At 39.2% G+C, this 16,284-nt stretch overlaps 1 protein-coding gene across 2 annotated transcripts in view; it reads left to right on the top strand.

Annotated features, from left to right (window-relative positions):
- neurl1aa (neuralized E3 ubiquitin protein ligase 1Aa) overlaps positions 1-16,284 on the top strand; it is a 67,372-nt gene that overhangs the window by 35,819 nt on the left and 15,269 nt on the right. For both annotated transcript variants that reach the window (XM_024289945.2, XM_024289946.2), the window contains exon 4: positions 10,770-11,498. In XM_024289945.2, coding sequence (XP_024145713.1) covers positions 10,770-11,498 — 729 coding nt within the window. The remainder of the gene's footprint in view (positions 1-10,769; positions 11,499-16,284) is intronic.

The following is a 16,284-nucleotide window of genomic DNA, read 5'->3' as shown; positions in this document are numbered from 1 at the left end:
ACTAAAGATCTCTTCAGTCATTGGGCAGGAACTATAAGGGCGAGGCAAAGAAATGAGAGAAAGAATAATGGAAGTCCTTCGCTTTGCAATCCTTGTCAGGATAGTTTATTAATCTAAACTTTATATTTTGCTGAGCAATTTTGAGTGTCTGCATCAACATCAGGTAGTGCTGCTTTGGTACGATGGAGGAAAGGTACAATGATAAGTGTTAATGACATATTGAATGTTGGGAAAAGGGTGTGTAAAGCAATATGTATCTCATCAGAAGTTGTTTTGATGAGCCGTTTTGGTTCAGTTGTTCCACTTCGAGCATGAAGTCTATTCACACTTAGAAAAACTCAGTGTGATTGGAAACAAACTGAGACCACCTTGAAAGATGGGTCAGAGAGCTACAGTATAGCTACAGTTGTAGACTATCGGGTGATGTTTGAAAATAGGTCAGCTGTCCTTCATAACCAAACTCAGACAGCCAGACTGTACTTGACATTGGAAAGACGGTAAAGTACGTGAGCAATTACAGCTGTTGTGAAGCCAACAGGACTGTATGACTGAGCCTCAGAGGAGCTTTAATCAAAGGGGGGGGGGGCGCTCAGGGCTCTCCTGAAGGAACAGGGAATGGAGTCTGATTGCACAGCCTCCAAACCATTCACACCTCTCCACCAGGCTGATTCAGAGTGACCACAAAGAAGCAGAGGCACTTCATTTAGACCTTCATGAAGAGAGTAAGTCCATCAGAGCAGCTGTAGTTCCGCACTGAGATCCGTCAAAGAATGTTTTGAGAGGCTGTCCTCAGGTGATGGATTGAATTACACAGCAGCTCCTGACTGGATAATGCAGTCTCACTGAACATGGAGGAGGCTAAAATGTCTCACTATTCCTGATGATTGACAGGGCAGGAAGGAAAACGATCAACAGTAGAAGAAGGGAGGAGTAAATCTGCTGTTTTAAACGTAGGCTAGCCTAAAACACTTTTTAAAAACAAGATTGTGACCTTGGATACTTTTCAGGTGATTTAGTGGTTGTAGCAGCTTGATTTGAACTTGATGGGATTAGAAAGAAGCACTTTCTTTTATGAATGTGTGAAAATGAAAACTAAAATTTTCTGCTGATGAAGCTGAACTCGAGGCTTTCAAACAGCAAAAAAAGACCAAGTAATCGTTAGAATTACTAAATTATGGTGTTTTTTCTTAAAACGTTGGTAAAATTAACCCTGTTTTAACCTGTAGATTTCAGGCTCTGGGCATCAAACTTCAATTGTTTCTTGAACGTGTACTAAATTTTGTGACCAAAATGAACTGAAATAAATTGAACTGGTAAATGTTAGGTTATCCAAATTAAATAATCAAAGCCTTAAGAAGGAGTAGAATACCAAACAATGCTGAATGTTTTGGATGAAAGCTAAATAAATCTAAAACTATGTTAACAGGGTAACATATATCCACAAATGCCAAACACATTAAGAGAAAATACTTTTAGCTGCTTTATAGTAAAAGAAAAGGCTAAAAAACAAGTTTGGGAAAATGCAAAATGATTTAAAAGAAGTTTAAATTTGCAAAACAGACTAAATACTATGAAAAAGTGGCTAAAAAGCTTAAGATGAAAAATAGTGAGTTCATAAAATGTGAAAATTGATTCCTTCTTAAATAATGTAAAGTTAAATGTTTCTGGAAAAGAAACAAAATAGTAAATTTGCATAAAAATGTATAGGTAAATTATGTAAGTTACAATGCAAAAATTAATTTAAATTTAATTTGCAAAATTGTAAAAGAAAATCTAAACAACTTTGAAATTTCACCAAAAAATGCATGCATAAAAGTAAAAAAAAGTGGATATTTTTCAGTTAGTGATAGTGGCAGATGAAATTTAACCTAATACTGATGGAAAAGTCCTTTAAAAAGCCAAATTTTTTGTGAAATGTAGTTAAAGTTAAAAAGGTAAAACTTTTTAATCAATGATAGCTTTGACTTTTAAATAGTGTACAGTCAGCTGAAGGCAAGGTAGTGTTGCCAAACAATGAAAACAATCAAGGATCTTTATTCATTATGCAGAAACAATTCAATTTCATACAGTTCTTGGTTTGTTGCTCCCAGAAAGACAAAATAAAAGTGCACAATCCTATACTAAAATGCCAAAAATACAAGCTCACATTATCTCTAGCTTTCTAATAATACAAAATCAAAAGTATTTACAATAAAAATCTTACTGAGCTAATTTTTTTTCAGATTGGAGCAGTTTTTTTTACAACGAAAGTAGTCCAGTTTTTTTTTTCTGGTTTTGGAAGTTTCTGAGTTAAAAAGAATGTCTGAGCAGTGGAGTGAGTTGGATGTCTGTCAGGACTTTAACAATTCTAAAGTGGATTAGTTAAATGTGAGCTAATTTAATTTTTCTATTTAACGGACTAAACTACACAGTTAGTCTAGTGCTGGACTGGAACTGAATAAACGGATTAACTCAACAAACAACTAAAGTAGCTAGAAATACACACAGAACAAGTTTTGCTCTTGCAGAGCTGAATGTTGGGTCACACTAAAAGCTAAGGCGAGCTTGGACAATGCTGGTCATGATTAGTAAATTTACCAAAATTATTCCTAGTCTTACAGCGTTTTCCTATCTTTCATTCCCATGAACCTCATCTTAGAGACTCTGTTCTGAAAACCTGAATTTGTGACTGTGTCAGTTCTGTTGATATCCCGCACAGAATAAGAGACGATTTTGGGGTAAAACGGTCTTCTTTCAGGGAAATGACGAATTGAGTGTTGAGATTACCTAACTTGCAATGGTGTTTGACTTGGCTAAAAAGAGTCTTCCAGTTAATAGCAGCACTTGCAGATCTTGATGCTTCACACGGGCCCCTCCAATCAAAATACACAAAGTACAAAGAGTGGTGTAGAAATGACTTCTCTGGACTCAGTTGAACAGAGTCGTACAGACCTGAAGACATCAGACAAAGCAATCGTAAGACCTTTGTGTTTCTTGGCTTAATTTAGCTTCATGTAATTGATGAAGATTGCTGGTGAATGAACTCATAAGGCCACTGAGAGCAAACCCAATTGTATGATTTGGCCTTGAAACTAGTTTCAAATTACTTTACCTTGGCTCTCTATTCTAGTACAGTCAATCCAAACTTTGGCAATAAAATATCCTTTAATGTGGGTAAAGTGGAGCTATGTTGTGAGGATTTATGTGACATTTCTTGGTTGTTTTGTTTTTTTACTCTTCAAAGAAGCAATTTACGCTCAGTGTAGATCTTCCAAAAGACACAAATGGCCCTGCAATCCCTAACCTGGTAGCAATGCCACATTTCTAGATCGATTTGAAAATTTGTAATGCTAAATCAAAATGAGCTCTAAGCCAGAAGAGAATCAGTATAAGTTGATAACAAAAAGCATGAGCGTCTTAAAATCTCCAGTTTTTCTGGTTGTTCTAAGAGGTGTCCCAAGTCTAACATGCCCATTCCAGCAAACACTGGTTCTTTCTTCAGATGTCCTACCAATAGAAACCATCAGAAATGCCTGTTTTATATTCTGTAAGGCTATGCAGAATCTTTCTATATCTGAAGGCTTTCTGGTTGGAGTGCCTTCCCAATTTGAGAACCAAGATCTCTCCACTCAAATGAGTGGGTCTTACTGAGCAGCAAAATGATATTATATGTGTTTCTGTGTGGTTTTATGTATTTTATGACCTGTTTAGTAGCTTAGCAAACAGTCATAGAGCTTAAGCACCTTATTACGATGGGCAGTTTCTAATTTACTCTATAATTTACTCTGGATATTAATGAATAACTCAATATATAGATTTATATTTATTTATAATGAAGTTTCATATGGAAAAGAATCAAGGGGTGTAACAAATCATTTTTGTAATGACTCAGTTCATATCATAAATTGTGGTTGATGATACGATATTTGTTAATTTTGAATGATTAGATTCACTGACCTAAAATCAATCCATGACTTCTTTAGCCACATTTTCAACCAGTGTGTCAGAGATAAACACCTGTGCAGGTGATTCCTTGAATTTCTTGCAACATAATCAATTGCATGTTATAGATATGTGTACAAACAAACAGGTAAGCAAGAATTAATAGGAAATCCATTCAATTGGATAAAATTCAGCTCACTGTTGTTTTCTACATAAAAAATAATACAAATGGAACATCATTGGAACATCATAACACACTGTATAATTACACATCTTTGCAAAATTCAAAGTGTTTGTTGTCCGCTGTGATGGCGCTTGGTCATTTTTACGTTATAGTAAAATAAGCCTCCTGTGCCTCAATCCAAATGGTATTTCCCAATATCAATATAATCAATTTATTTCATTTTGAAGCTCTTTCATAATGGTTTAGTTCGATTTGATTAACATCTTGCCACTATTTGAGTTTGTGCATGAGTATGTGTCCATGTGTGAGGGAGTGTGTTAGTGTGAACATCCTAAATTGTCCTGCAGTGTAACTGATTGAAACAGTCGTGACAGGAAGCAACAGCATCGCCATCTTGAACCCCACAACGGGCAGAGCAGACCTGGAAGCTTCCAACTACGGACACCCACCAGGAACCATCGATCCAGGGTTAGCAGCCCATTAGGAACCAGTTGCACATCCATCCTGACATGGAGAAAAGATCCACAGGAGATCTTGGCATTCTCAACCTGGACAGAGAAAGCCACTTCATTTATGTGGAAGCCAGGGAAGAGTCCTTCATGTAAGAAACCTGTCCCCATCCTGGCAACAGACTGAAGACCCCAGTGGCCTATCAATTTATCCCAGATAACCCATCCAGCTTTTTTGAAGAGAGGCCACTAGAGGCTGGAGCCACAAAGCAAAATATGGCTCTTTGTCAGAAAGAGGTGATGGATAAATCTGAAGAGTTTGGTGGTTTGAAGTATGTACCTAAAATATCACACCTGGACTGAAGAGAAAAGCTCTTCTTCAAGGTGGATTCATCAAGAAAGTCAAAAGGTTGTGTGGATGCAGAAACCTTGTGATATCTGTGTTTAGAGAGGATGTGGTATTAGTGAATTGTTGCATGTGTGAAGGGCTGTGTTTGAGCCTCACTTTCCCCCTGAGGAGCTTTGATGAAGAGGGTTTTGATGAAGGTTAACTCCGCTCAGATTCTGCCGATGGCGGCGGGCAAAAAAGGGGCAGTTCTTGATTAATTGTGGCAAAAACCTAAAAGACGGAGCTTTTGTGACTTCAGCAGGCGCCGTGCCCACCTCTTTGTCTGCGACATGTGTTACTCTGGAACCCGTTGCTCTTTCCATAGCCTCATCTTCAAAGCTGCCTCTCAAACTGAGAGAAAGCAATCTCACATAAAAGCCCCTTCTCTATCCATCTTTTACTCCGTTCCTCCCTACGTCCTCTTTTTGAGTTTTCTCAAAAGTTTTGCAGACATCTTTCGCGGTTAATCCCATCTAAATCCTTCCCTTCACATCTACACAAACTCTCCTTTCCGCTCGTATCTCTCTTTTCATTCACAGCAGTTCACATTTGTAGAAAGTCCAGAGATGGATAAAGATAAATCCCGGGAGATAGATTGTGCATGAGAGAGTAAATCCTCATCCCATGCCTCGTGCTCCCCCTCCTCCCCCCGACACGTTCGGCTGTTCAGGCGTGCAAAGCCACTAAGCCAGCCGCTCCCTCTGTCCGCGTCCTTGTGCACGGCATTAGCTGACCTGCTTTGCGGCTAATCAAAAACATTCAAAGCCAGAACCGGCACACTGGTGCTTGTCTCATCGTGCTTCTGCCACAGATTGACCCAAAGGTTCCTATTTATTCTAACAAATAATCTTTTTCTAAAGTCTTCAGGGGAACCATGGTAGCAGTTCAATCCGGCTTAAAACGTAATCGAGAGTGAAAAAAAAATACTTTTTTTTTTCATGCCCCTTCCCCACCCCAAAAAAACTCAGTAATGGCAGGTGCACTTCTTAGTTTTAGTCCAGGAGCAGACACACGTGCACAAGTGTTTGTTTAATGCAGCCTATTGATGCACAACATTGGCATCATCCAATGGGAAAGCCCATCTGTTCCTGGTTTATTTGAAAAGAACCAATCAGGCAGAGGGACTGTATCAAAAAAGGAGTGCAGGTGTATGGTAATTATTGAGCAGCAGCTGGCGGGGTCAGAAACCCAGTTTTACAAACGGTGACCGCTCTGCAGCTTTTTCTTCCTAGAACGACCACTTTAGCTTCACAGAGAGAACTCATTCATGTCATTATACAGCTCCTAAACCTGCAGAGACCCCTTCAGGAAAACAATAAAGGATTAAAAACCCATGACTGTATGTTGTCCACATTTCTGGATCAGCTGAAAGCATGTTTTGTTCTAAAGCGAAAATACTTCATTGATCATCACTGAAGGCTTTGGGAAAATGTTTTTTCTGGTCAATTAAAGACCCACACTGATGAAAATGTTGTCTTTGGTGTTTTTAACATTTTTGTAGCATTTTTCTCATGATAGAGGACATATTAAGAGAATTAAGATTAAAACAGTTTCTTTATTTGAATCATGGTTATTAAGAAGCAGATAAAACATGCTGCTGGAAAAAGTTGTAGGCTCCCTGCTCCACACCATTGCAGACAAATAGATCCATGTACGTCTTAATTTTCCTTGTCTGAGCTGGAATCTGGATCAAAAATGTATGGTTGGATAGGTCTAATGTTGCAGCAGGGAGGAGCTGTAAGCTAGTGGGAGAGAGTGTAAACAAAGGGATGATGGGAAATGAGGGTTACTCCACACCAATAGTTCCGTCCACAACTCAGAGGTACATTTTTAATGAACTCCTGCTGCTCTGCAATAACTATGTTCAAGAAAACTGCACAGGTTTTATGATTTTGACTAAAAACAGCATAGTCCGAATTGATAAACCACAGGGAACGCTTTTGCAATAGATCAAAAGAACATTGGAGTGGGTCTTTAAGGATTCTTTAACCCCGAGCACATAGAAAGTGCATTAAATTGTATAATAACTTTAATGGAAAACTTAGCTCAACCTGCAAGCATCAACTCTAAGAACTGTTCTTAAATTTTGTCTTAAAACAAATTTAACTTTAAATTGGTTTTGGTGCCTATGCCAGATACATCAAATAAACGTTGATGAAACTAATAGTTAAACTCCAAAAATACCTATTAAGAATGGTTTTAGAAAACTAATCTAATATGGCTGATCGATGCGAGGGTTCTTGTCCTGAACTTTCATCTATTTCCTTAACCCACTAGGCTGCAGGTTTACTGGACCCTGTCAGTGCTACTGTTGGATGAAGACGGGGTATACCCTGATCAGGTTGGTAGCCTGTTACAGGGCCCTTGGGGCTGGAGCAGTCGCTATGCTGCGTGGGTGATAAGCTATCTCTGCGCCTCGTGGGTGGTAGGGCTCACTTTAAACCAGCCCCTGAGCGGCTGGCTGGCCGGCAGACAGAGCGTCGCTACGGAATGGGGATATAGCCTGCACGGGCCTCCTATACCTTATGATATATTTTTAATTTTTATTCAAACAATAGTAATAATAAGATCATCTAGTTTGATTCTTGGTTATATGTTTTCCCTCTTGAACTAATATGGGACAGATAATCATCAAACTTGGTCATAGAGACATGGAAATAGCGTTGGAAAGCGGCCATCATTCAAATCCAGCTGTAGTGACGTAGTGAAGCTCACCGTACTGAATGATCTCATGAATCCAGACATTAAACATTATTAATGCTTATTGATGATTTTATAGAGCTTTTTAGATTAAACAGCCTCAGTGTATTTCATGCATTGTAGTGACATATACACAGCCACTGCTCCATGTAGCGAAAACATTTAGTGGTAGCTCCTCCCACAGGCGTCTGGGGAGTTGAGCACTAAATTCGTTGACTGATGCAAATTTGACACGTGAATGCACCTTAAGACTTGCATTGTTGTGACATTAAAAGCACCACCTGAGTAGCAGTCAAGCTGACAAATTATCTTCTAGCACAGTTTGGTGCACTTCAGTAGACTTGGAAAAATAAACACTAGCCATTGTATTTTGTAGATCTTTGCTAACAAAGTAAACAAGACATTTTTTTATTACTTTGTTGTGTGTGTTGTGGTACCAACCACTCTTTTTGACCAAAATTGGAATGCCGTTACTCCTATGTGGACAAATGATAGGACTAAAGGCTGAAATTTGCCAACTTTCTGTTCTTTAGGCGTTCACAAAGACTGATGAAACTCAAACAAGTCATCTTGTATCTGCTCCCTATCAGCAAAGATGTGTTGATTAGTAGTCTGTGGAAACTTAAGTGCAGCAAAGCCTCTGTTCTCTTCATTTTAAGCCTCCTATAGAAATCAGTAATAACAATTGCAAGGCCTCGACACCATAAAAAATGAATCACAAAGACTCTGGATTTACTGCCAACATTCGTCGGTGTCTGACATAATTTTGAGAAAAATAATGTCTCTCCTGTACAGCAAACAAGCCGTCATTAGACAGCATCTTAGACGAGAAAAAACATGATCAAACGCTGATGAAACTGCTGTCATGTCAACTTCGGTTTTAGACCGTCACTGCTTCATTAGACGCCACTCACTGCATTGAGAGCATTCACGAAAGTCATACCTACACAGGTAAACCCAAACCCCCTCTTTCTTACATTTCTGGCTGATTTCTTAATCAAACTTTGCAACAGTTCCCCCTTCTGGCTGCTCTATGGAACTACAACTATAGAATGTAAATAAATGAGCCACGGAAAGGCAAATGCCTACACTGCATACAATAAGGGGTTCAGGGTTCTGAGTATCTAATTTTAAAATTATGCACAGACCACTCTGCTTGGGTCTTTTTTTATCTTTGAATCCATCTTTTCTGGTCTTGTCTCAAGTGTGTGTGTATGTGTGTGGGGTTGGGGGTTACATCATTGGAGGCTTGGTTGTTCCGCTCTTCCTGCCACGCTTCATCGTTAGCAGCCTGTCCCACAGCCCTTGTAATGATGCTAAGAGGTTTATCTGGACTCAGTCCCTCAGGTCCGGCTCAGATTCAGGAGCTTGGAGCCGATCCAGACTGAAAAGGCTCTTCAGACCCAGTCAGTGGCTGTTTTTAATCCTCTGCTTCTCTACACCCTGCCACTATCATCCACAGCTAGAACCTATTAATTATATAAAAGCAAAATCCAAAATGTTTCTTTTTTTGGGAGAGAAGCAACAAATTGATCCTTTTTTGAACCGCACTTCTTGCTTGGGCCGAGATATGTTTGCATTTTTGTGGCCTCATCGTTCCATTACCTACAAATACACTACAGTGCACACATCAGGCACGCCCCATGCACAGTCCACCCCCACCCAAACTCTGACTAAAATGCCACTCGGTCAGGACTGCAGGATAATTTTAGCTCACCAGTAAGCTTGGAGAGAGCTGGTATTCAAAGCACCTACATTGAGAAACTGTAAACTCTGGGCTGCTTATCAGACTATCGGATACATGTGCTGGCAGATATGAGTGAATGTAGGGTAAGACACTCTACTATGGAGTGCAAGGTATGTCACCAAAACACACTTTTATGGTGATCTTTGACACACTTCCATACATGGGTTATCGATGCATTTGTTTCTTTCTTTCTCTTAAAGATCCACTCTGATCATCTTTTGTTCTTTTTCCAAAGTACTGAAAATTATCTTTTATTTATGAAAATTCAGTTTTAAATTCAATATCTAATTAGTTTTAAAGAAATTTGGGGAAAAGCGTGCAAGAAATCTATAAAATCAATATTTATACTGCAGAAACGAGCAATAAGAATAATCACAGGAAGTAACTCTAGGGACCCATCCACACCACTATTTTTAAAGCTGAAAATATACAAATTTAAAGATTTAGTTGATCGTTCAGTTTTAAAATTCAAGTATATAGCACATCACAAACGTCTGCCATATATCATACACAAAAAGTTTGAAAAAAGACAGTAATTACAACCTAAAAGGATGTGCGATTTTTTTTTTTTTTTATAACTTACAAATTCAGAACAAAAATAGAGGATAAAAGTGTTTCATCCAGGGTATCAGATTATGGAATAATCATGAGAAATCAATAAAAGAGTCCTATGAAATTATTACAATTAAGAAACTTTGAAAAAACAATTTTCAGATGATATAAACTATAAGGATGTTGAGAACGGGTTATATGAAAAAAAAAAAGGTTCTGAGGCATTTGATGTACTTTTTTCATTGTTTTTTTGTTTGTTTTGTCAGCTTTTGCCACTTGATGCATTTATGTTGCATTACACACATATATACATATATATATATATGGTTATATAGTTTGATTGGTTTACTTAAATGTGGCAGAGATAATAAGTTTCATTCTTTCTGTCTCCTGTTATTTTCACCAAAGACTAGAATACTATGTAATTTATTGTTGTGTTCTTGTCTTTTTTTATGTTTGACGCCCTTTGAGACAACCTTGATGTAATATTGGGCTAAACAAATCAAATTGAATTGAATTTATTTATTTCATTTTAATAAACCTGTGTACTTTTCTAGGACATAGTTTCTGCAGAGTGGGAGGAGTTCATTAGAAAATCACCTCTGATTTAAAACTCAGACATGCAATTTTAAGCTTAATTTTCTTGAGATCTGTTCTCCATCATCAGAAAAATATCACAAGTACATGTTAAAAACATGGTTTTTACCAGATTGGGTCATTAAGGTGGAGTGAAAATGATCGCTTTTGCTGCTTACATGCAGTTTGTTTTACCTATTAACTATTTTTTATCAAGTTAACCACATACCATGTTCTTTGTTCTCCTTTCAGAAAGTGAGATTGTCCCTCCTGACTGCCTGCGCCCTCGCTCTTTCACCACAGTGCGCTCGTCTTCGCTCCGCCGTGAAGCAGACGACTCCCGCCTATCAGTCAGCCTATGCGACCTTAACCTACAACAGGAGGATGGAGGCCCCTCCCACAACCACTCCCACCGCCACACCCTTCACCTGGCCTCAGCTGCCTCCTCCTCCACCTGCCCCATCCCCCAGAACTCCCTGAACTCCCAGCAGTCATCTCTGCTGCCGTCAGCCCTGGAGAGCGACCTGCACTTCCACCAGCTGCGCGGCGCCCACATCAAGACGCTGGATGAACAGACGGTGGCGCGATCTGAGCACTCGCGCGAAGAGCGCACTCTGGTGTTTACCAACAGGCCTCTGCGCACGGGAGAGACCGTTTTCATCAAAGTCACCAAGTCCAGTCCGGCGCGCTCAGGGTCCTTGTCCTATGGTGTGACGTCTTGTGACCCATCAGTTCTACGCCCCAGTGACCTCCCCTATAACCCCGAGGCTCTGGTGGACAGGAAAGAGTTCTGGGCTGTTTGTCGGGTTCCAACACCTCTGCAGAGTAGCGACATCTTGGGCTTCTTGGTCAACCAAGAAGGGGAGATTATCCTCAGTCACAATGGCACCAATGTGGGCATGCAGGTGTGTGTGGACAACTCCCGCCCTCTGTGGATGTTCTTTGGTCTGCATGGGGCTGTGACGCAGCTAAGGATTCTGGGTGAGTAAAGACCACCAAATCCAAGTTATTTGTCCTTGTAAAAAGTTGAAAACCTAAAGTTCTTGATTCAATACCTCCAACTAGGAAATCTGTGAGTAAAGTGTTACTAGATGTCTGCAGATGATTTTTCTTTGTATAAGAAGAGAACATTGAGCTGAAGTGCAAAAAAATTAGAAAATATCAGTTGATTGACATTTCAGTCATCATCTATGGTCATAAATCCCAAATACAATCAACCCAAAGAAACCCCTTTGAAAAATTGCTCAGTACATCTTTAAAAACAAAGTAAATAACTGATCATTCGGGGTGGATTATTTCTCAAACATAGAACGAAAAGAGCTGATATCTGTCAGATTAGTAAAAATATGTTCTGCATATTTTCTGGTAGAGGTGTTGATACCATGTCCCACCAGGACAAAACCTTGTGTGAGAAAAGCCAGATCTCCTCAGGATGTGAATTACAGACATTTGTTTCCAGTTTGTCTACATTTTTTATAGGTTTGTTAAATTATTCACACTTAAAAATGTCCTTTTTACCTTTTCAAGATTCAACAGTGGTGGAATTGTGATTTCTACCTGATCCATGCTCTAAAAAGCACTCATTTTAGGGTAAAGAGTCACATGCATTTCAACTCTAACTCTTAGAAAACTTTATTGTTTAAGGACAAGGTAATGAAATGCAGTTTGTGTCCTACCAGAGTGTAAACAAGCAGTAAAGCTCAGGATATAAACATTTAATGATACAAGTTAAAGGTGGATACGAGTACAATATACAGGATAGTACTACAATTAACCATTTTAACAGTTTTGTGCAGATTTACAGTTAGGCTGATTAGAAATTTACAGGCATAATATTGCATTTGCATTTACAGATGGCTTCATTTACAGTGTAGTGTATTAGTCTTGTATATAAGATAAGATAAAAGTTGGTAAGTATCAGTAAAGTAAAAATGAGTCGGTAGAAAACCCCATTTGAGAAATCCTCATCATCCCTCTTGGTTACACACAAATATTTGTACTAAATTACAGTTCCCTGAACAAATATTTCAGCAATTACACCAGTGGACCTTGACATTAAATACTCTTCAGTCTCATTTAAGTCCATCTTCTGGAACTTAATTGACTTCTGTAACAAAGAATCTACAAAAAATCGTAAAAATCTCTAAATGGTAATGCATATTGATATTATTGGTGTCAAGTTTCAGTATTTTATAAGAAAAAATTTCCAAAAGTTTTGTCTAAGCAGCTTTACAACAATGATGCTGCTATAAAGACCCACTCCAAGGAAAATATTGTTTTTGGTATTTTTAACATGTTCCAGAGGCATTTTGCTCATGATGGAGGACATGTATTAAGAAAATAAAACTCAAAATTTTGTTTCTGGGCATTTTTTTTATTCAAATTGTTGTGAATCAGGAGCAGACGAGAAAATGCTGTTTGAAAAAGCTTGTAATTGTGAAATAGAAAATACAATCGGCAGTCCACAAGCTCCCTGCTCCGCCCTGATCAGAGAAATAGATCCATTATGTCTTTGTTTTCCTCATACAAGCTGGCTCAACACTGTACCAGCTCCCAATATTGCTGACATTTTGCTTTGCACCAGGTTGAGAGGCTGTAAGCTAGCGAGAAAGCCTGTAAACCAGGGGTGTCCAAATCCAGGCCTCGAGGGTCAGTGTCCTACATGTTTTCATAACAAACCTTCCATTAAAGCCTCCTATTGGCCAAACACACCAGATCCAGGCAGGAGGCCGGCCCTCGAGGCTGTAAACAGCTGGATATTGGGAAGATGGGGCAGGCTTGCTCTGTGGCAACAGTCTCTACCTCAGCTCAGAGGCAAACTTCTAATGAACTGTCACTGTCAGTCTACAGAAAGTATGCCCTAGAAAACAGTCTTTTTTGGCTAAAAATGGCACAATCATGATGTAAAGACCACTGGAAATGATTTTAAAATAGATCATAAGATGATCGGTGTGGGACTTTAAAGATATCAAGTCTTTATAAAAGAAATATTAAAAGTTAACACAATTTGTTCACCTAATATCTGGGTTTATTAAGTCACAGTTGAATTAATTAGAGTATAAACCATCACATTAAATGGCAATAACCCTCAGACAAAATTAGAATTAATTTCTGTTACCAAACAAAGCACTAAAGACTTAAGTTACTTATCGACCTCCTGCACGTGTCCTCAAATAATGAGCACTCTTTGTTCTCCGAGTTTACACTTTATCTTTGGAATAATCCTCTTTGAAAGAAGAGCTGATGGTGAAATAATCATCCTTTCAGCTGTGTGAGGAGTCCGGGTCAACAGCCCACAGATCAGTATATTGATCCCTGTTTGCTGCGTCCACAGAGACCTCTGTGCTTAATTCGTTTCCTCCCCGGGGTTGACATCTATTCTTGTTAAGCACGTCGGGGGAGGCCTGCCTCTGTAAAACCACAGCCGTGCACTCGGGGGTGAAGAGCCGCTCAGAGCACTTTGTCTGTCGCAATATTTACAGCAGGAAGGATCTATGAGCATCCACAGCGGAGGCCGGGAAGAGTGGATGCTCCGGAGATGGTAAAAAACAGGAAGCTGGTGGGGAAAAAAGGTTGTGACCTGCATCGTGTCTTAGCAGGGTGCACAATTTGATTCCAGTGGTGTGCAGAGGACACCTGAGGCTTGTTGATAATAATGGGAAGCAGGGAAAGGTGTTTGGCAGCTCTGGCTTTGGCTTCATTTGTCTCAGCGAAGCATTTCCTGAGAGGATGACAGCCACGCAACAGGCCGCCTTTATTACCGGCAGAACACCCAGCCAAGAAAGTGTGCCGTTTTCTCTCCAAGCACCTCGCAAATGCGAAAACCCTCCATTTGAAAATACTCCTCATATTTACAGATAGAGCAGGTCGTCATCCATGTCAGCTGGAAAATGCAGGCTGACACATGCAGCAGTGAAAGCCACCTTCTATTAAGAGGCCTAACACCCTGAAGAGCAGCAGCCTTTCAGGGCTGTCACAAGTGTTTGTCTGCGGAGGAACCGGCATCTATAAATACATGCAGCTTTCTTCACTGACAGCAGGAGGGAAGTGGAGCTTGAAAACAGGTCGAGGGCTTCAAACTTAGCGACAGATTGAACGTCCTCCTCATCAAAGCGCTTTGAATGGAACTCCTCTAGCCTGACCCACTTCACTTATCCTGGCCACAATGTCAATAGAAAACCCAACATTTCTTGATACGACGGTGAAAAACCAGGCAGTTTTGGTCTTTATGTCCCAAGTCTGAATCTATTTCAGACGTTTTTGCTTTCCAACAAATCTGTCCTCCGCTCAACACCTGTGTTTCCCTACGTGCGCTTTCTGAAGATACAAAGTCCAAACCAAAACAGGAACTGTAGAACAATGAAACCAAAGCACATCCTCTTATCAGCATCCATCTTGGCAGCCCCATCGAGGTTCAAACCATCTTTACTTTCCATCTGGAAGTGTCTGTTGTCTCATTATCCGCTGCTTTCCTCGGAGGAGTTCAGCCTTCACCTTTAGCCTTTGGAGTCCCCAGGATGGAAACAGACACGCAACAACGTATTTTTGAATTCTATACAGGAATATTGTCAAAAAGTATAGAATTTTAAGAACTTTGTTCATAGCCTCATACTGACTTAAGCTAAAAAAATCAATTCCATTGTCAATTAAAAACCCTCAATTTGACGTCTTTACAATTAACCCTTTAACATCAGAGTTCAGTGTTGACATTCTTTTGTCTGCTGAAACTCTTCAAGCATTTACACAGTTATCGTAATTCCAGTGGATTCTGAAGTGCAGAAAAGGAGCTTCTGCTGATATCCAATACTTTACAGTAGTGAAGGGCTTACACGATAAGTGAGCGGATTCTGTCACAGAGAAAAGCAGCTTTGTGCTCATATTCAATGCCTTACATATCTGTGCAAAACCGATATGAAAAGCCGCTTTTCTCTGCGTCAAAATCAGATGATTCACGTTGATTTTGTAAATCAGTGGACCAGTTTCTGATACTTTGCTATTGTGCTTTTTTGAACATGTACTTGCTAATATTTATTTTTTTCATTTATTTCTGTAGTACAATTTATTGGAGCCATAAACTGACCAATCAGATGAGTCAATTAGAGTATGAAGTCACTCTGTCCAGTTCTCTTATACTGTCACTGATTAGAAGCAAGACGCGAAATTGAGTGAAACAAAAGACCTGCTGCTTAGCCTAGTTTGATTCCACATGAGCACCAACGCTATGCCAATTGGAAAAAAACTTTCATTCTGCAGATTTAAAATAGTTTCAAAGTGTTCTGTTTGTAAAAAAAATCTCCTGTTATTGTGATTCTGGCTAGAAGTGTGGAAAATAGCGGTCTTCCAGAGAGAGTGTTAATAGGGGGGCTCTGCGTGTGAAAATAGGACACTCCTTCAGTGACCCACTTCATGTTTTATACAGTCGATACCGCTGAAGTGTCAACTTACTCATGTGGGTTCAGGCTCTCAACTGCATACAGTTGGGCTCTCATTTTCTTCTTATTTATGTTTATTTTTTAAGTTTCCCTACTTTTACACAAAATCTTAAGTTACCTTTTAATAATTCCATTTAATTTAGAAAATATTAGGCAGGGACTTTCATAAAAATTCTAGTTTTATATAAAATATCTCTATTACTGCATAAACATTTGGAACTATCCGTCTTTGTAAGCTTTCAACAAATAATAATTTGACTACCGGTAATTCAAACTTTTTTAAAGAACTCTTTTCACTCGCCAACAAATAGACACATTTTTAATGTCATTCTGGG

Source organism: Oryzias melastigma, linkage group LG1 (assembly GCF_002922805.2).
Source record: "Oryzias melastigma strain HK-1 linkage group LG1, ASM292280v2, whole genome shotgun sequence".
NCBI classification, from domain to species: Eukaryota; Metazoa; Chordata; class Actinopteri; order Beloniformes; family Adrianichthyidae; genus Oryzias; species Oryzias melastigma.
The sequence above is the reverse complement of the archived record's forward strand: the minus strand, read 5'-3'. Positions and strand labels throughout refer to the sequence as shown.